This window comes from Miniopterus natalensis, chromosome 19, assembly GCF_054644295.1.
Source record: "Miniopterus natalensis isolate mMinNat1 chromosome 19, mMinNat1.hap1, whole genome shotgun sequence".
Classification (NCBI taxonomy): Eukaryota; Metazoa; Chordata; class Mammalia; order Chiroptera; family Miniopteridae; genus Miniopterus; species Miniopterus natalensis.
The window spans coordinates 11,427,413-11,449,158 of record NC_142099.1 but is presented as its reverse complement, the minus strand read 5'-3'; the positions used below and the strand labels follow the sequence as shown (position 1 = coordinate 11,449,158).

Below are 21,746 nucleotides of genomic sequence, written 5' to 3'. Positions count from 1 at the left end.
AACCCACATTTTATAAGAAACATTATGACCTTAGATAAGAAATGGTGTCCCAGAAATCAAAATATCCAAGACTATCCCTCACTTCAGGTTTAATGTTACCAAACTCACCAAAAATGTAAGCTTCACCCAAATCTACAACTAACAGAAAAACAGGTAGATAGGGGAGGTTCACTAACATCTCCCCTATATACCTTAACTAGGGATGTCTTAACACGTTAAGACTTCTACATGTCTATTACTTTGACTCATTATTTAAGTGACCACACATAATCTCCCCATACAAAATCAGCAAAACAAAGTAACATGTTTCTTTTTCTTACAAATAACATAACATGTTTTTCTTAAAACAAAAAACAAGAACACCATATTTTAACTAGGTAAAACCTATTTTGTCAGAATGTAATTTGCTGCTAACCCACCTTAACCTTTTTATAAGAGGAATACTCATCAACAAACAATTCAGTAAGTACAGAGACTTTAAAGACTGGCATCTCTTCCTAGCAAGCCAAATCTCAGAAGTGCAAAAGACTATCATATTCCAAAACCAGACAGAAAATTTTGGGGAGCCAATATACCTAAATCAAAGATAAAGCAAAGTATTGCCTCAACTGTTTTACCTCAAATCACCAAAATGAGATGGATTCCTCTGAACTGTATGTTCTACTTGACAAATGGAGTCACTGCAGTTAGCTACAAAGCAAGACCAGCACAGTGGGTATACAGGTGGCTATTAATGGGCCAACAGTGGTTTGTCCCACATTCTCCCAGAAACTGAGAGCCCATTAGACCCTGACAGTTCCTAGGCCAGCAGACTAGTGATTATAGAGGCTGACAGAAAAATAATTCCAACAAGTTCTATCTATGCTATCTATACTGGCAATTTACTGACTATATATTTTAAATATTTTATTATGGAAAAGTTAAAATATATATAAAAATAGAACACTGTAATGAATCCCATGTACTTATCACCGAGTTTCAACAATTAGCCAATCTTGTTTCATCTATACCTCCCACCCACTTACTAGTGCCCATAGTATTTTGAAACAAGTTCTAGATCTTATCATTTCACCTACAAATATTTCACTATAATATCTCTAAAGGATAACTTTAAAAAAGAGAGAACATCAACACCATTATCATGCCAAAAAATATAATAATTCTGTGACTATAGTTGATAACACTGTCTTATGTAACTGAAATTTGCTAAGAGAGGAGAAATGAAATGTTCTCACTCCTCTCCTGCAAAAAATAAATATATGAAGTGATGACTGTGTTAACGATCTAGATAGTGGGAATCCTTTCACAAAGGTGTATCTAATCACCACAATGTACATTTTAAATATGTTGCAATTGTATCTGTCAATTATAGTCAATAAAGTTAATATATAATACTTCTTTAATATCAAACACCGAGTAAGAATACAAATTGACAATTTTAATTTTTTCAGAGTTTGTCTGAATTGGGTTACAAAAGGGTTCACATAAAGTGTAACCAATGGACACATGTCTTAAGTCTCTTTTAATCTATAGCTTCCCCATATATCTTTTATGCCTTTACAATTTATGGTTGAAATTTACTGACTGTATTTTCCATTTATTATTTTCACTGCTAGAGTTAAAGAAAATAAATTATCTATTATGTATTTAAGCCTAAAAATTCTTAAGATAATGACTAAACTCAACATTCCAACTAAATACAGGAAGGAAATGATGGAAATGTTTTGTATTTATGTGAAATCAACCAGTATTTGCAAGTCTTGAAAGACAGGCATGGTTCCTATAAAATCTGCACAAACTCTATTATAAAGAATGTTGCCCTAACAGAATAGCTCTCAGTTGGTTAGAGCATCCTCTCGATACATCAAGGTTGCCAGTTCGATCCCTGGTCAGGGCACATACAAGAAGCAACCAATGAATGCATAAATAAGTGGAATAACAAATCGATGTTTCTCTTTCTCTGTCTCCTCCCTCCTCCCTCTCTCTCTCTAATTTCTCATGAAGTATTTATTTGAATGAATTCAAATAATTCCAATGAAATCTAATAATTCTAACTCTAATAAATTTTGAAATGCTTTCTGCATTCTTATTCTTTTTTCAAAGAAATTCTGACAATTCAAAGGTCGTACAAAGTTTAATTGCTAGAGGATGAAAGAGACAATCAGAATCCTGAGGCTTTAAAAAAGCCTTTATAAGAATTATCCAACCAATCTCCTGCCTCTAAGTTTGCTCTCAATAAATAAACTAGGTACTACAGCCATAAATTGATTAAATAAGGGAATGAAATTCATGGCAGCTTCTCTCACAGTAATGTTCTGTTTGTTTTACAAAGCTGAAGGTCTTGATTTTTTCCCTTCATTCTTATATGTTTACTTACTACACTGCTTTAAAACCCAGATAAAAGGGCTAAAATGGAGTTGAAATAAGCTAAAAAGCAGTTGAAAATCAGTTACGCAGAAAGAAATTTATAACATTAAATTCACATCTTTCACAGCTCAAAATTAAGCAGTGGTTTATTTCGATTCATATTTCTTTTCAATGCAAACATATGGTCAGAGCTGCAGGAATAATTTCCAAACGCTCAGTGGTAGATTCTGAAGAGCAGCAAAAAGAATAGTAAAAATGTGCCAAAATTTTATTCCTGAGACTTAAAAAAACACACCCCAAAACATACAAAACAACAGCTTTATTGAAATAATCTACATACCTTACATATCACCCATTTAAAGTGTACAATTCAGAGGTCTTTAGTATATTCATAAAGTTTGTGCAACAACCATCACTATTTAATTCTATAACATTTCATCACCCCAAAAAGAAACCTTCACCCATCAGTAGTTATTATCCATTCTCCTCTCCCCAGCCTTGACTGCCACTAATCTACTCAGTCTCCATGGATTTGCCTAATTTGCCTAATCTCAACATTCATACAAATGAAGTCACACAATATGGGGCCTTTGTGTCTGATCTCTTTCACTTAGCATTATGTTTTCAAGGTTCATTCATACTGTAGCATATATCAGTATTTCATTCCTTTACATGGCCTAATAATAATCCACTGTATGGATATACCACATTTGTTTATCCATTCAACAGGTTAAGTTATTTCCACTTTTTGGCTATAAAAAAGTAATACTGCATGGAGGAGTGGCTCAGTTGAGCATCAACCAACTTCACACTCTATGAGCAACAGGTATTTTGGAGTATAGGACAAAATTGTCTCCATTCCTCCTGCCCTTGTCCCATTCATTCTTTTAAAATAATCTTTATTTAAATTATATTTTAACATTTGATCTATATACAATATTATGTAAATCTAAGTTATAAAGTATAATGATAAAACAACCACCACCCAGTTTAGGACTAGAGCATTATAAATACTATCAATGGGCCCAGCCAGGCGTGGCTCAGCAGTTGAGCATCGGCCTAGGATCCAGGAGATCGAGGTTCAATTCCCAGTCAGGGCACATGCCTGGGTTGCGGGCTCCATCTCCAGTTGGGGGGCATGCAGGAGGCAGCCGATCAATGAAGGCTCTCCTCATTGATGTTTCTCTCTCTCTTTCTCTCTCTCTCTCTCTGCATCTCTCTGAAATCAATAAAGATATATTTTTAAAAAAAAATACTATCAATGGGCTCCTATTCTTTCCCAATCCCTGGCTTCCCTCCCACATATATATAAATGTTTCTTAAAATCAAGAGTCAAGTAAATATTTGTTTGGTTTTTTTTAATGAAGGGAGGGCAAGGAAAATAAGAGAAACAGGCAAATTATAAAAGTTCAATCAATGCCCCCCCCCCCCCAAAGGGACAGTCTTTCAAAATACAATTACTGGAGAAGGTTGCTATTGGTAACTAGGAGCCAGAATGGTTTTAAAACTGGTTTAAAAGGAGGATGGGGAGTAGAAAAACAAATAAACAATTTTTTAGCTTTCTAAAGAGCCTGGTAACCAAGTGAAACAATATTAAATTGCTTAAAAGTTATTCTCCCTTGCTTTGTTAACAATGTAATAAGTAGACAATATACCAATATAATTAAAATGAAGGCTAGCAGGGGAACTGGGTTGTTAAGAAGGAATAGTTTTTATCTACTCTATTGTGATGTTTAATCCCTACACTTACGCTAGCATTCCAAGAGTATCTGATAAAAAAAAGTTACAGAATTTTATGTATATACACACACACACACACACAAAAAGAAAGCTAGACAAACTGGACCTATTAAATACTCAGAAACCTAAGCATATACGTTCTTTTTTACAGGCAAAAGGAAAGAAACCATTATTTGTACAGTTGATCCTGGAAAATATATGGAGTTTGTACGATGCTGTCTTTTAAATGCCGTCTTTTAAAGGTTAATGTGTGTTTATCTATGCATAAACAATTTTTGGAAGAATACAGACATATATAACTGTGGTTACCAATCTATACCCCCCTTTTTAAACCATGAACTTGGATTAACATTTTATTTTAAATACTAGAGGTTTCTGAAATAAATAAAATCAACTTATATACACTGTATATTTAAAATTTTGCACACAGGCCCTAGGTTGGCTCAGGAATGGAGTCCATTCAAGGAGTTAAGGAGACTAGGTCATGAGATGCTTACCGTGGGCCTTGGATGAAAGAAAAGTTTAGCTAAACTGATTGCTAACAGAACTCTGACAGATTATTTAAAAAAAAAACAAAAAAAGCGGGAAAATACAGTGGAAAGGCCACAAGCTTTGAAGTCTAGATCATTCAAATCTAGCTTAGTCACTTACCAACTATTTGACCTTAAGCAATTTATTTAGCCTCTATAGGCCTCAGTTTCCACATCTGTAAAAACTAAAAAATTCTCTAGATAGTGGTGGCCTCATCTTTATATATACGAGGGTCCCTATCTGCAAGTTGAAAAAAATTCTATGGATTTTCCACACAACAAAAATATATTTTCAGTACCCAAAGACTGAAAACACACCTATGGAACTTATAAAGATTTCAGTTTGATAACAATTAAAGTTGGCAATAATATGGGGAAAGAGCTACTGGGAGGCACTTTTTTAGAGCAACCAATTAGGGCAATCTGATACTGTCTATCAAATTTGAAATGCCTGACTTAGCAATCTTGCTTTATATTGCAGATATGCTTATATAGTGAGTGATTAAGTGCCCACCAGTAGCTCTTTCCCCATATTATTGCCTGAGAATGTGCACTGTAGTAATGTGTAATCACAAAAAATTGGAACTGTAATAAACATCCAACAATAGGGAAATAAACGGTTATATCCAAAAGTAAGAACACCATATGCAGTTCTAATGGAAATATAAATGGATACAACATTTATTTATTTATTTATTTACTTACTTACTTACTTAAATCCTCACCTGAGGATATTTTTTCCATTGCTTTTCAGACAGAGTGGGAGAGAGAGAGAGAGAAACATCAATGTGAGAGAGGCACATCGACTGGTTACCTCTGGCACGTGCCCTGCGGGGATCGAGCCTACACTGAGGTACGTGCCCTTGGCCAGCATCGAACCCGGGACCCTTCAGTTCACAGGCCAACACTCTAACCACTGAGCTAAACCAGCTAGGGCAATGCAACATTTTTAGATCGCCAATCCAGGAAAGAGTATTGACCAACACTGTTAAAATTGTGATGACTTTTGATCCAACAACTTGATATTTAGTTCTGTAGTATCAGAATTAACTAAGGGTGTGAGAAAAGACAGAAAGATAGAGATGTTCACAATAGCTTTTTAAAAGAGCAACATACCCTCCTACAACCTATTGTTAATTAACAATTAACCAAGCAAAGAGAAATAGTCATAAAAAATGTTACAGATAAAATATTTAGTAAAATAAGAAGACATTTCCCACATATTGAAGAAAAAAAGCAGGTAAAGAGTAGTATAGAGTCTGTATGATCCATTTTTGTAAAAAAGTAATATCTAGAAAGTGGGATTATAGTTTAAAAAATGTTTTCTTCTATTTTTTTCTGCCTACTTTTTCTACAGTGCACATATTCTTGTGTGAATAAAGTTATTTTATTTATTATTTTTTTAAATATATCTTTATTGATTTCAGAGAGAAGAAAGGGGAGGGAGAGAGAGAGAAACATCAATGATGAGAGGGTCATTGATCGGTTGCGTCCTGCATACCTCCGACTGGGGATCAAGCCCACAACCTGGGCATGTGCCCTGACCGGGAATTGAACCCCGACCGCCTGGATACTGGGTTGACACTCAACCACTGAGCCACGCCCGCCTGGGCGTAAAGCTATTTTATTTTTAAAGAAATAAAATAATTAAAAATAAAGTCCTTTGCAGCAATGCAATGATTCTGTGAAGGTGCTCATTCTAGTTTTGCATCTTGAGCCATAACTTGCCAATAACCCATCTTCAGAACGTAAAAACAGTCATCGGAAATGAAATAAAAACCAATACTATATAGTCTCTCTAGTCAATAAATACACTAAAATCACTACTCTTTACCATTTCCTTCAGGTAGACAACAACCTTATCCTATTTTCCATACCTAGTAACCAATAACCAAATGAATCTGCCAGAGAAAATACAAAATAAATCTGCCCTGGGAGGATTCTTAACAAACTAGTGGGGCCCTTCTCATTAAAAAAAGAGCAACAACAAAATAAAATTATAAAAAATAAATAAAAACACTCAAAAACAACAAAAACCTCAACCCAGATCTCTTTTTAATAGTTACAAATTTGAGGTTTACAGTTTCTCTCCTAGAAATTATCAGCAGCAAAAATCAGCTACACCATCATCAATTCAGCACTAACTCAGAAGGAACAGCACCACCTACTGCATCACTTCCCTATCAGAAAACCATTACTAAATCCACTCTCCAACTAACAGAACCACATCAGTACCTAAACTTTAAACAGGTACAGCTGTTCCTAAGACCATTTTTACTCTTCACCCCTCTAACCCAGGAAGAATTTCCCAATAATCCCACTTACCATTGTTGTTGGCAATTAGTGTGACAAGAGTCTTCTTTGTACTGTCGCTGTTCTGTGCCCCGCTGCTACTAACGGTGGTGGATGTAGAGAGGTGCCCAGCAACGGAAGCATGGGCAGCGATGGGCACTGGAGCCGAGACTGGCTGCTGGCTCACAGAAACTGTGGGGAAGGGGAGGCACAGTCACTTGGAGGCGGGGACAGTTGACACTAAAGGATACTGTTCTAATCTTCCCTTTTCATCTTATTGTAGGTCTCTATAGCCAAAAAGTTTCCTGCATTATTTGTAAATCCAACTGTTGATCTATTTCTCCTTGTATTTGTTGCTCACTCTACCAATTAGGCACAATGCCACCTTCTCTGTCACATTTCCTGATTAATGAAGTTAAATCACAAGCTCACTGAACCAGGATTTTAATGTGTTGCTTACACAGCTCAAGCAAACCTCTAGGACTCAAAGGTTTATCACCACCACAACCGGTATTCATAACAATGCATACTAAGCCGTCCACAAGACCCTAAACTGTGCCCTGTTTCAACACAAATCAACACTATCTTCAGGTCCCAAAGCAAGGAACATAAAAATAAAGAGAGCAACCGGTACGATTTGGCAGGGAAGGGAGGACTACCACCCACTTTCTGAATTCAGAACTAAAACTTGACCCTGCAACATCACCTTTTTGAAAGAGAAGCTAATAAGCCTAAGTCTGTCCTTGAAGGCAGATATGAAGCAAATCCTACTCAGCTCACAAATGAAACTAAGTTCAAGTAAAATAAAAAAGAAAAAGCCAGTACTATGGGAACCTGTTTTTTGACCGCGCGTAAATGGGCCCTGACATACATCACATTACCACTTTGCATTCTTGTTCACACATCATTTGGTAAGAGGATTGCCAGATGTTTGGTAAACATTGGTTAATAGAACTCTCAATGTTTTTAACGAATTAAATGTGGTGTGTCCAGCTTTATGTATGAGGAAACTGAGGCACATACAAACTAGACATTGGGAAACAAAGGCAGCACCAGTGCCACGAGGCAGCCCTGGATTCTTAAAGTCCTTCTCCACCTCACACTTTCTTAACAAAAATGCCCTTCAATTGAGTCAACTTAAACAGTAAGTCAAAAGAATTTTTGTTACCTGTAGTAGTTTTATCCACTGAATTATAATCTTCAACTACAGAATCCTCAATGACATCACTGATTTTCTGCCATGGTTCCAGCTCCTCCTCCTCACATTCCATAAACAGGTCGGTGTCTGCCATGCTACAAGGAAAAAAAAATTAAGTAAGATGTTGACCTCAAAATGGAAAAAAATGTTTTATACAAAATATAGAATCTGATTAGTGAATCCATTGGTAACCTATCCCCTTGTGCTACCCTCCTACCATGTCCCCTAACCTGCCCATTTCCAAGGGTCGAAAATTATGATACATTACAATACTATTTTCTTTATTACTGAGCCTTTTTGCAAACTCTTAAATTTTGCACCCAAGATGAGAACCTCATTTGTCACACTCTAGTTCCAGCCCTACTACTGTCTAGTACTCAGTAATGGTTTTGGAGTCGGCTACATGCTTTTTTTAAAAATTTATCTTCATTGTTGAAAGTATTACAGATACCTTCCCCCACCCCCCATTGATCCCCTCCAGCCGGCATCCACCCCACACCTAGGCCTTCCCCATACTATTGTCTGTGCCCCTGGTTATGCATTTATGCGTATAAGTTTTTGATTGATCTCTCCCCACCCTCTCCCCCATCCCCGTCTTCCCTCTGAGATTCGTAAGTCTGTTCCATACTTCTATGTTTCTTCTATGTTGTTCATCAGTTTATTTTGTTCATTATATTCCACATATGAATGAGATCAAGCTACATGCTTCTTTTAAAAACAAAGCCTACAGCCAGGCCGGGCGTGGCTCAGCGGTTGAGCATCGACCTAGCAATCGGGTTTCGATTCCCGGTCAGGGCACGTGCCCGGGTTGAGGGCTCGATCTCCAGTCGGAGGCGTGCAGGAGGCAGGCGATCAATGACTCTATCTCTCTCTCTCCCTTCCTCTGGGATCAATAAAGATATTTTTTAAAAAAACACAAAAAACAAAGCCTACAGCCTGGCCAGTGTGGCTCAGTTGTTGAGCATCGACCCATGAACCAAGAGGTCACCAATTCGATTCCTGGTCAGGGTACATGCCGGGGTTTCGGGTTCCATGTTTCTCTCATTGATGTTTCTACCTATCTATCCCTCTCCCTTCCTCTCTAAAATCAATAAAAACATATTTTAAAAAAACACACACAAAAACAGATAGTCCCTTATTATCAAGTATCTAGTCAGCATTCAAATGTTAAATTCTCTCAAATACCAACTTTTAAAAGTTTATTTGAATTAGGATTCAAATAAGGTCCACATATTATGATTATCTGATAAGTTTGTTAAGTCTATTAATTTATACACATTCCTTCATCTTTTTTCCCCTTTGCAATTTGCAATTTGAAAAACCAGGTCACCTCCTGTAGTTTCTACAGTCTGGATATAGTTGATCACATACACATGGCATTTAACATATGCCTCTGTCTGCTGCATATCCTGAAATCAGCAGTTGAATCTACAGACATGATTAGATACAGGTTGAACCACCTCCCATGCCCCTCACCCGTCTACTCTTAAGGGTGGTATCTGGAGGCATGATCAATGCTCTGGTCTCACCATTCTAAATCTATCATTCCTTCATTTCTTTTTTTTTAATCCTCACCTGAGGATTTTTTTTATTTTATTGAATTTAGATAGAGAGGGAGACAGGAGAAAGAAACATCAATGTTAGTGAGAAACATTCAACAGTTGCCTCCCATATGGCCGCAACTGTATGCATTCCCTTTCCCTTCCAGTTAACAAGATGCCTTTGATCACTTTCATGATTGGCAGAATTTACATATAGTTTAAATTTTTTAAGGACAATCAGAGGTTAACAAAAAAGATAAAGTTCTTTTTTATTTTTTTAAAAATATATCTTTATTGATTTCAGAGAGAGGAAGGAAGAGGGAGAGAGAGATAGAAACATCAATGATGAAGGAGTTATTGATCAGCTGCCTCCTCCTGCATGCCCCCAACTGGGGGGATCTAGCCCACAAGCTGGGCTTCGAGCCCACAAGCTGGGCATGTGCCCTGACCAGGAATCAAACTAGTCCTAGGCTGATATTCAACTGCTGAGCCATGCCCAGCCGGGCCACAGTAAAGTTCTTTTCCAAGCAAATTAGGAGTTAGAGGTAGGGAATTGATAATGCAAAAGGCCTAGACTTGACCTACAAGTGAAGAGCTCACTTCTACCCTCAATAAAATTTCCAATGGAGCTAAAAACTTTCATAATAGTCCTGTATTCTCCAACAGATACCAGGCACAACCTAAGCTGTGCAGCACATCTGCCAAAGGAACTTGGGTTCAACGGCTGTACACAGGTTTTATAACAGGAAACCTAGTTGCATAAAGGACATCATAAAAGAGTCTTCACGCATGCTGACGGATTTTATCCAACTTAGTGATACCGAAACAGGGATAATTTGTCCCCAGAAGACATTTGGCAATGTCTGGAGACACTTTTGGTAATCACAATTAGGCATGGAGGTGGTGAGGGTGCTACTGGTATCTATCTATTAGGTAGTGGCCAGGGGTGCTATTCAACATTCTACAATACACAGGCCAGCTGGGGACTCATCTGGCCCAAAATGTCAGTAGTGCCAAGATTGAGAAACCCTAATCAGATTGAATCCATGTTCTGAAAAAGGGGAAATTAAAATAGACCAAAAAAAACCCATCCCACATTCTATGCATAAAGGATTATCATTTCATGTTAAAATACCTATCCGCTCTGCAACCGAAAAGATGATCAGAATAGGTTCCTCAAAATAGGTTCAAATGGAGACATCTTATACAGCAAAAGCACTTTTATGAAACTCAGACGCGTAGCTTTTTTCACCCTATAATTATCTACCTTATCTTCATACTCATCTGACAACTGTGCCATTTTTATGTACTTCTGGCCCAAATTCGTAATTTCTCCTCATAAAATTGAAGCATCATGATGTTACTTTAACTCTCCAAAATTACTGGTTACTAGCAGTATTTTTACTACCAGTATTTATCAGCATTGACTGGTGAATAATTTTTGTGAAAATAATTTCCCAAAGACCTCTAATCTAAGTGCCATTTCCAAAATTTCTGGTTGTGAGCCCTTTACATTCCTCTCTGGGCTGCTTTTGTTAAATATACCAACTCTTCTTGCCTCTTCAACTTCTGAGTTATTTTCTCAGAGGGCAGTGAATCACAATCATGATGCAGTCCTATTTCTGTGTTCTTTCTCAAAGTCTTACTGCTATGCTTGAACTTAAAGTTACAGAAGTAGTTCTATATCTCAGAAGCCAAAGGTTGTATCAGTAATAAGTTTAAATAGAAAAATGTTGGCCAACAATCCAAAGTCTACCAGTCATCAGCTGTCTGGTCTATGACTTGTTTTGTAAAAAAACAAGAAAAGCCATTGACAATGTTTACCCTAAAACAAAGCAAGCGTTTAAGCGTAACTTCCTGTTTATGGGAAATACAGCAATAGAGGAACAAGTAGCACCACAAAAAAATAATGAGGTAAATCCAGAAGGTGAGACTTTCTATAAGGAAATAATCAGACAAGTGCAGAATATGAAATATTACATATAAGACATGGTCTATTTTTATTTATTTATATTATTTTATTTTAATCCTCACCCGAGGATATTTTTTCCATTGCTTTTCTGAGAGGGTGAAAGGAGGAGGGAGGGAGGGAGGGAGAGAAAAACATCGATATGAGAGACACATCGATTGGCTGCCTCCCACACGTGCCCTGACCAGGGCTGGGGATCAAGCCTGCAACCAAGGTACATGCCCTTGGCAGGAATTGAACCCGGGACTCTTCAGTCCACAGGCCGACGCTCCAACCACTGAGCCAAACTGGCCAGGGCAAAACATAATCTCCTTTAAAATGTCAATGCCACACACACAGGGAGACCAAGTGATTAAAAGAAACTAGAGAGACGTAACAAAATGCAACATGTGAACCTTTATTGGATATTGGTTCATAAAAAAAGCTATAAATAACATTTTGGGACACTGGAACCTTTGAATATAGAGCTCAGGCATATCTCATTTTACTGTGCTTCATAGATACTGCATTTTTTGTAAGTAGAAGGCTTATGGCAACCCTGGGTTGAAAAAGTGTATTGGCACCATTTTTCTAACAGTCTCAGATATGGTATTTTTCAGCAATAAAGAATTTTTAATTAAGGTCCGCACATTGTGTTTTTAGACATAATGTTACTGTATGCTTTAAACGAAAGTATACTGTAAACAAAACTTTTATATGCACCAGGAAGCCAAAAAATTTCTGTGACTTGCTTTATTGTGATAGTCTAGAACCAAACCCGCAACAGGTATGTCTGTAGATACTACATGACATTTGGGAATTATTTTTAATTTTTTTAGAAAGGATAATGGTATTAGTTATGTAGCAGAATGTATTCTTATCAAATGCATGAAATATTCAGTGGAAATGTTATGACTGTGACTTTCAACTGGTTTTGTAAATATATAGATATTCTGGCATTTTCTTAAGAGACATCAAATATGCCAACATATTTAAAAGCAGCAAAAAGAATCCTGCAGATATACCTGTTAGTCTACTTCTGAGGTATTTAATGGGCAGCAAATGTTTACCTACCTTCATCTCAAATAAGATTAGGAAAATATCTGTTTTCTACCAAAGCTACCCGTATAGATTTGGCTCTTGAAGCTTTGAATTCCTTTAATTTGTCTGTTTCTTACATAGCTGTAAAGTCAATTCCAAGAATGAAGAATTCAGAATCTAACATTTTCAATTCACTGCTAATACATACCAGCTCATAAAGCAATATAAGAAGAACATTTGGAACAGGAAAAATGTTTTAAAAAACAAAAATTTTAAGAATACAACTGTCTTGCTCTAGGGTGAGAAATAATAATGCTCAAAACAACTGGCATTTGTTTTCAAGCTACATCAATCCGGGGCTTCAAAAACTACAGAAAATGTACAGGGCTGACTCCTTAATATGGCTATAAAATGAATTATTGTTAAACCTGTAATAAGCTTTTACTTATCCAATTTTTTGCATAGCCCATTTTGTCCCTCCAAAGGATCTGTTACATATAGTATTCACAATGGGTTCTTAGTTTTAATAATCTGTCTAATATTACCAAACATAAAATGCTTTCCATTTTTGTGACAACAAATCTATCAAGAAGCACTCAAATATTAGTTATGTGCTGTTTACTAAAACAACTAAAGTAAGGAATAAGTTCCCTATTTTTAAAGGGTTTAATATTCAAGAGTCCCTCTCCCAAGAAAAGCTTTTCTTCACTGAAAGTTGTATGTGGTCTAAATTCTATTTCTAGTCCCTCAACTGCATTTAATTGCTAAATACTAGCAAAACATTAGTCAATTATTTCCCTTCTCCTCTCTTCCCCAGAGTTACATGCAAAGATGTTTTTGTGGGTATGGCTTAATATCACAAACCAGAATGCCAAAGGATCTATCAGTCTTACCATATTAATATGACAAAGGCACCAACCAGGTCTAGGGTTTGTAATTTAAATCAGAGGTCTCCACCTTCAACAAAAAGACATGTATGGAAAATAAAGACTCAAACATATCTGGAAATATACTTTATTTTACTGTGACATAACCAGGCATTATTATACACTTTACATGCATTATCTCAATGAATTCTCACAACTTTTTGTCCTAAATACTACATTTTACAGATGAGGTCAAAACCGAGGTTTAGAGAGATTAAGTAACTTGCTCAAGGTTACAGTGAGCAAATATCCCAGGCAGGATTCAAACCAAGTTTTGCTCTAGAATTTTTCCCCAAATCACTGCCTTTTCTGTTACTAACCCTAACATTTGTTAAGTCTCCAGATGTTCCTAAATGGAGGAAGATTTGGATAATCTCAGGAGCAGAAGCATAGAGCAAACACAGTGATTCTCATATTTTTTGCTCTCGGGACCCCGAAGAGCATTTATTTATGCGGATTATATCCTTTGATATTTATAATATTAGAAATTAAAACAGAAAAATTTAAACACTTATCAGTGAGTTTTAAAAAAAGCTACATGTCAACATAAATAACATTTTCTATTAAAATTACTATTTTTCTACCCCAGTGTGGCTCAGTTGGTTGAGCATAGTCCCATGCACCAAGAAGTCGCCAGTGTGATTCCTGGTCAGGGAACATGTGGGTTGTGGCCTTGATCCCCAGTAGGGGGTGTGCAGGAGGCAGTTGATCAACAACTCCCTCTCATCATTGATGTTTTTATCTTTCTCCTTTCCTCTCTCTGAAATCAATAAAAACATATTTAAACAAATAAAACAAAATAGCTTGTAAAAATAAAAAATTGTATCTTAGAGTCTGAAGCTGTATCAATGAACTTTTGTACTTTGTTATCTTAAAATCCACTGGTGTATCTTCAATTTTGAAAGAATTTTTACCCATGGTGATTTTGAAACATTATGCCCATCTTCCAAAGGTTGACACATTTCATTATACAATATAAAAAAAATTAGCCATTGCCCTGGTGGTATGGCTCAGTTGGTTGAGCACCAAAAGGTCACCAGTTCAATTCTGGTCAGGGCACATGCCTGGATTGTGGGCTTGATCCCTAGTAGGGGGCATGCAGGAGGCAGCCGATCATCACTGATGGTTCTTTCCCATTGATGTCCCCCTCCCCCCGCCCCGTTCCTCTCTAAAATCAATAAAAACATAAAAAAAAAAATCAGTGATTAATACTGATGTTATAAGAAATTTTTTAAATATTAGCGAACTGTAAAACTTTTAAAAAATTCGAATTTCACTCAAGTTTTTACCACTGCTAACAAATGATGTCAGCTGTTTTCCTTGAAGCAACAAGCTCACATCATTCAGGAAAACACCACCAAACACTCAAGTGTAAAACACTAGTCTGTCAGTTGTTCTTTCAACTAAGAATGATGTTGCTCCATGAAACAAACAATGCTGTTCCACAACTCAATCTCACAAGTACTTTTACCTTATGACATGGATCATACCTTGTTAGGCAGCATAAGTACATTATGCATACTTCCCATTTGGTCACAGGTACTTAAAGATTAAAAGACATGCATGTGTACTCAAGGGCTGAGATTTAATAAAATTCATCATTTTTACTGCTTCATCAAGGACATTCTCAAGTAAGCAGAGTTTTGCACAACTTCTTTGCTTTGTGCTAAAACACCACCAGTAGTTTAACCCATCCTTGCTTTTGGAGCATGAGTGCAAAATGTCAGCACTCATGCATCTTAGCATTATTTTGGAAATAGTCTTAACCTCCTGACTCTCAAGGGTCTGAGATTCCCAGGTGTCAGTGGATCGCCTTTCACAACTGCTTTCCTAGATTATACCACTAGTTTGAGGTGGGGGTGGAAACACTATCAAAACCCTGTTCACCCCAAAAGTCTTCACTCCGTTAGTCCATTTAGTTTGAAATACACCATCAACATAGGAAAGGAGCAGGAAACCAAGACACAGATTGCAATTTTAATTGTTTTGAGATTCTATTTTGAGCACCTTCATGGTAGACCAACAAAATTGTCAACGTGAAAGTTACCTTCATCAGTCTCAACTGAGGGACAGAGGGTTAAAAATGTAGAGATGACACCTCCCTCGCCATCCCACTCAAACAGACTTGGGGATGGGCCCCCCACCAAACTGAACTTCTAGCAATCTCCCAAGGTACTCTTTATGCACCCAAAGTTAAGCATGATTGTGCCAAGTGGATCGAATTTAGAGTCCAATCGCCAGTCCCAAGAGCAACGGGGGTCTCAAAATTCAATACCGTTCACGAAGCAGCAGCCTTCCCTGCTCCTTTCTCAATCGGTTAATTCCTTTAGTTTGAGGCACATCCCTAACATAGCTGATACGTGGGGTTTGAGCTGCGGTGGAAAGTGTCTAAATAAGAGTGTAGAGAGCTGGGCAACAAGAGGGCTGTTCTGACCCAGTACAACTTTACCTCAATTTCAATCTCAAAAATGAGATTGGGCTCAATGATCTACAAGGCTCTTTTCAACTCTACCTTTCTGAGATAAGAATGTCCAGGACTAGTGAGCAGAGAAACATCCAGTGAGTAGGAGGGAATCCCGCGTCTAACGGGAGAAGAAACCAGGAAAACTCGCAGAAAGGAGGGAAAGCAGGTGGATCTACAACATCACTCATTTTCAGAGTAGGTGCTGAGAATCCAGAGAAAATAGTCCCTGGGATAAACATGGCGCCCACGGCGGCAGAATATAGCCACCAGAAAATATTTTCCACCCCAACCCATCTTATAAGTCACGGCGCCATCCCAAAGAATATTTAGGGCCAAGGGAGGGGACTTGATAAAGTAACTGCAGTGCACTACGGCTTGGGATCTACTATTGGACCAGGCAGGGATTACATAACACAGGGAGAGGCTGAGCCATCACTCATTTTCCTCCTCGCACTCAAAAAAGAGCGCCCCACTCTTTCCCAGGGGTGCGGGAGCGGGGCGGGCCGAGCACTCCCCCACCTCGGGCACCTCGCCCCCGCCCCTCCCGCCCGCCTCCCCAGCGCAGCCTCGCCCCCTGGCCCCCACGCCCGCCCCTCCCGCCGCGCCCCACCGTCTCGCCGCCGCCCGCGCCCCCGCCCCTTCCCCAGCGGGCCGTCGCCGCCCGCTCCCGCTCCCGCTCCCGCTCCCGCGCCCTCCCACTCCTCCGAGACGCCTCGCGCCGGGCGTGCGTGTGGACGTCGGGTGTGTGCGGGGCCGTGGGGCCGTGGGGCGCGAGTGCGCGCGCACGCGCGCGCGCCGCGGCGGCCGCCGGGGGGCGGGGGCGCCGGCAGGCAGGGGCCTCCCGGCCCGACCCGCCGCGCGGCTCCAGCGGGTCGCTCGCGCACACACACACGCGCTCGCGCGCCGCACCCCACGCCAGCCGCCGCCGCGGGCCGCGCCGCCACTCGCGGGGGGCGGGGGCGCGCGCCATCGGGCCCCCGCCTCCACCCCTCGCGTACCCGCCCCATCCCCCACTCATTGTCTCGCCTCCGAACGCCTCGCCGGGCGAAAAGATAACGGAACCCCCGGGAGAAGGGGGTGGGGAGAGAGTCGGCTCGCTCACTCACCTCCCGTGGTCGTCGCCGCCGGTAGTCTGACCCGAAGAAGGCGCCGTCGCCTTAAAGGGACCTGCACTCGGCACCGGGAGAAGGGGGTGGGAGCAGGGGAGGGGACGGGGGCTTGGGGAGAGACGGAGAAGAGGGAACCGTTGAAAGCTCGTCTCCCTGAGGGTGCTAGGAAACCTCCCTCGGGTTCGAGTGATTTGGGATGGATTTTTTTTTCCCCCGAGGGGGGCGGGGGGGGCCCCGAGGGAGGGGGGTGGGAGGGCCAAGGAATGCGGCTCCGTGTACAGGAGCTGGCGCGGGGGAGAGAGACGCCGACTCCCCCCACCGACCCTCTCGCCCCGCGGAGGGATTCGGCTCGTCACTTCCGCCCTCCCCCTTTCGTGGCCTTTCCATTGGCTGGGGGGGTGGCGCGTCATGGGCTCAGCCTAACCCCTGCCCGGGCTTCTTTTCTAGTCAAGTTTGTCTGGGCTTGCAAATAAATAAATAAATAAAAACATTTATTATTTTTTTTAATGAAATAAAGAATAACTAGCTTCAGAAGCCATGTCTAAATTTTGGGGAGGGTGAGGAAAATGAGATTTCCAAAGAAAATATTCCCCAGTTCACTTGCCTGGACTTTTGAGGGAAATTTTGGGACTCTCCCCACTTTCCACTCAAGGCTTGTACCTCAGCAAGAGGGGAACCTCATGCCACAGGCCAGATGGTGAGGCCCAGTGACGCCAACAACTGTCACTGGGACAAAGGCGGCAAAATGACACTCTTTCTCAAGAGACAGTCAGCCAGGTAGCCTTGGGGCAGCCTTAAGTGAAGAACTTTTAAAAGCCATTTTACCCAGAACCCTCCTGGATTCTGAAAGTCCCCCGTGACTGCACATCAGGGGGATTCTGACATGTGAAAACGGCTTTGAAATCGTTGAGAACAGACTCAGCGAAGATGCTCACGTCTAAGAAACCTCAGACTGTGTGCTCTGTGCTTCAGTCGTGGCTGGGATGGATTGGCTCCCAAAACCGGCCCATTCAAGACCATCCACCTCTTATTTTCCCCAAACGAAAACTAACTTCTTTTCCAGGAAGCTAAGAAATGTTGTCCTTTATTACTTCCCAAGATGATTAAATGTTAGTATTTTCCTGATATATGTGAGGATGTTGTTGCTCTTCAAGCAGAACACAAATACTAGCTCTGGAACCACCAGAGCTTGTGAGGTGGGCGGTGAGGCCATTCCTGAGCTCCGTGGAAGGGCACAGGGCAGTGCCTGAGAAGCCTGGGAAGAAGATACCTACCCTGCCCAAACCACTTTCCCCCTTGGCTTCCATGACCCCAGCTGCTGCTTCCTCAAGAAGGGTGGACTCTTCCAGCCACGGCCTGATGACCAGCTCTCTCTGTAACCCATCTCCAGCCCACTTGTCCCTAACCCCCCAGTTACAGCCCTCCCAGCCTGGTGCTTACAAGCTGAGTGTGGCCACACAGTTAGATCCAGAGGAGATCATTATGCTCCCAGACTCGGATTATAGCTGCCTCCCCATCACTCCCTGACTCCAAAATGTTGGGGATAGTATTTGGAGGATGGTGGGAAGCAGATGACCAAGGAAAGGATGGACCAAGCTAATCCCCTCTTGGTGGTGTTTTTTTTGTTGTTTTTTGTTTTTTTAAAAAAACAGGTTTTACACAAAACAATAAACAATAAAGTTCTGTAAAAAGTTTTGCTTCATTCCAAATGCTAAATCAACTACTTGGTACAGGTTTGGGGAGATCCAGGTTCATATTTATGCCATTCAAACCGCCAGACTATGACAATAGGCAGTGGAAGTATGCACTCCAAATTGTGTGCATGGGTGCCCACACCGCCACCCATTTTCATTCCACCTCATCCCATTCCACACCAAAAACGTGATTTCAAGTAGTCATTCTTAGAAGAACTTCATTCATTATTTGAAATGGGAGAATCACTAATCCTTTTGAAAATATTTCTGGATCTGGAAAAGCCTATGGAGAGATTATGGAATCAATGAGCAAAAGACAAATTCTACATGAAGCTCTAATCCGATTTTATGCTTTCCTGAAATAATTATTGTAATTTATTACAATGTTATTTGCCTCTTATATATTCTCGTTGAAACATATTTTGCCAAACATATACTTGACCTCTCAGCTTATGCCCTCTGCCGATGAGGTCAAGACCAACAGATTGTTGACCAATAACCATTAGCATACCATATTGAAAATGCATCCTGCATCCATTCATTCAAAAAATATTTACTGAGTACTCACTATATGCCAAGCACTGTTCTACATGCTGGGAACCCAGCAACGAAGAAAACAAAATCTCTAAACTTGTGAAACATACCCTAGCGGGGAGAGACATAGACAATAGACACATAATCACATTGTTTTAATATCTACTGTTAAGTAACAAGTGGCTTCAAAATTTCCTGGCTTAGAACAATAATTGTATTATCTCTCATGGTTCTAGGAGGTAGTTAGGCTAAGCTAAGCAGTTCTTACTTAGAGTTTCATGTTTCGGCTGGGGCTGAAGTCTTCTTAAAAGCTTCCTCAAAAGTCTGAAAGTCGATGACTGTTGGCTTGACCAGAACTGGCTGTTGACCTCTCAATGTGGCCTGGGCTTCCTCATATCGGAGTGGCTGAGTTCCAAGATTGCCTGCTCCAAGAGGACCAGACAGAGGTTGTATGGCACTATCTGGCCTAACATCAGAGGTCACATAGCATCAGGTCCGCAACAATTACAGGCCCACCTCAATTCAGGGGGGGGTGAGGGACATCTCTCAAAGGGAATAGTAGAAACATCACATCATAAGAAAAGTACGTGGAATGGAAAATCTCGTGGCAACCTTGGAAAATATGATCTGCCACGCCTTACATAAAGAAATATATAGTGTGTGATATGGCATTTGGTGCTATAGATGGAGAAAAGAGCAGGATGGGGGAATTGGGAGTGTGGTGCAGAGGTGGGGGGAAATTGTTATTTTATGTGGGGTGGCTGGAGGAGGCTTCAGCATTAAGATGACATTTGAGGGCAGACTCGAAGACAGTGAAGCCAAATTCAGGTTATTCTCTTAGTGAAAGTGAAGTCATTGGAGGGTTTCGAGCAGAGGGGTGGCATGACCTGGCTAAGACTTTTAAAGGAACGCTCTGGGTGCTTATAGAGAACAACTGGTAGGGGCAAGGGTAGATGCAGGAAGATGAGTTCAGAGGCTACTGCAATAAACTAGGTGAGAGATGATGGTGGCCTGGACCAGGGTGGGAGCTGGGCAGCTGCTTCTTCAGCTAAGTGAATTCTTTTTTTAAATTTTTTTTTTATCTTTATTGATTTCAGAGAGAGGAAGGGAGAGAGAGAGTGATAGAAACATCAATGATGAGAGAGTCGTCATTGATCGGCTTCCTCCTGCATGCCTCCGACTGGGGATCGAGCCCACAACCAGGGCTTGTGCCCTGACCGGGAATGGAACCGCAGTCTCCTGGATCCTAGGTTGATGCTCAACCACTGAGCCGCACCCAGCCGGGCAGCTACGTGAATTCTTCAGTGTGTTGTTTACTTCTCTTTGATCTATTTTTCGGTATTTAGTTTGTGCTCTGGGAGAAGTTTTGACCCATCATGGCTAGCAAAATGTGTGCAAGAGATGGAGCTATGCCTGCCCCCAAAGAAATAAAGGAAGGCTATTAGGCTGAATGTTAAAATGTGGGTTTTGTGGGACTGGAGGCACCTTCAAGGAAAAAGTTCAGGAAACAATGGTAAAGATTAACAGACAATCAGGGAGTGGAGTAAGCTCTTTGACATTATAAAAGGTGTCCTAAACTATGCCACAGTATGGGAGGATTGATCCACAGTTGAATGAGGTAACTGGAAGAAATCAGGGGTAGAGACATTCTATAACATCAGAGGATTTGAAGAAAACTCTACCGCCTTGCAAAACTGGAGCAGTATCTCAAAAAAGACTATACAATTAGGGCTCCTATTTTCAGGAACACATTCCCCATCCTAAAGGAGGAATGGCCGTATTAATTTGGACATAATATTGGGACATTTTGCTGTCTTCAGCTAAGTAGAAGATTCTAGAGTGAAGTAATAGAACTGATAGTGCTGGTTTCTCTTCTATCTGAGCCCTCTTGATAATGATGGGAAACCAAAGCAGCAGAATAAATAACTTGGATGGAATCCTTAAAAATTCACATGCCTCTATAACATAGTGGGGAGGGGCCTGAAAGCCAATCCAGTCTAGTATATTGAAGAAATTGGACCCAGTACTGTCGCTAAACATCTCTCCCGGTCTTCAGTAGCCAACTGAGAAAAACTGAATCCTCCCCTTATGAGTTTCTTAGAAAGAAGGTCAAAAGTTAATGGAAGTACCAAGTTGGGCATTTCACAGTTGGGTAGCAGGAGAATGTGTCTTTTCGACACTTTATGGAAACACTTATTTGCTTCCTTGGCTTATGGTTTCTGCCACAAGTTGAAAATTGGAACCACCTGTAGCTTGGAGAGTGTCAGGGCAGAGAGACAAATGATTTCAACATGTCTTCAAAAGTAGTGAGCTATGGGGGGCCCCTCTGCTGTCATTTTGCTACTCTACAGATCCAATCAAT

The 21,746-nt window shown here is 40.4% G+C and overlaps 1 protein-coding gene across 5 annotated transcripts in view; it reads right to left on the bottom strand.

The window, feature by feature from the left end:
• The window catches only part of POGZ (pogo transposable element derived with ZNF domain), a 34,385-nt gene extending 17,069 nt beyond the window's left edge, over positions 1-17,316 (bottom strand). Inside the window, exons 1-3 of one of the 5 annotated variants that reach the window (XM_087827837.1) lie at positions 17,154-17,316; positions 8,098-8,222; positions 6,963-7,121 (exon numbers count right to left, since the gene is read on the bottom strand). In XM_087827837.1, the coding sequence (XP_087683963.1) occupies positions 6,963-7,121; positions 8,098-8,221 (283 nt within the window). In that variant the 5' untranslated portion in view covers position 8,222; positions 17,154-17,316. Of the gene's footprint in view, positions 1-617; positions 691-6,962; positions 7,122-8,097; positions 8,223-17,153 lie in introns of those variants that run through there. The other 4 variants (XM_087827839.1, XM_087827838.1, XM_087827842.1 and 1 more) reach the window with 4 other exon arrangements.
• Between the last annotated feature and the right edge of the window lie 4,430 nt (positions 17,317-21,746).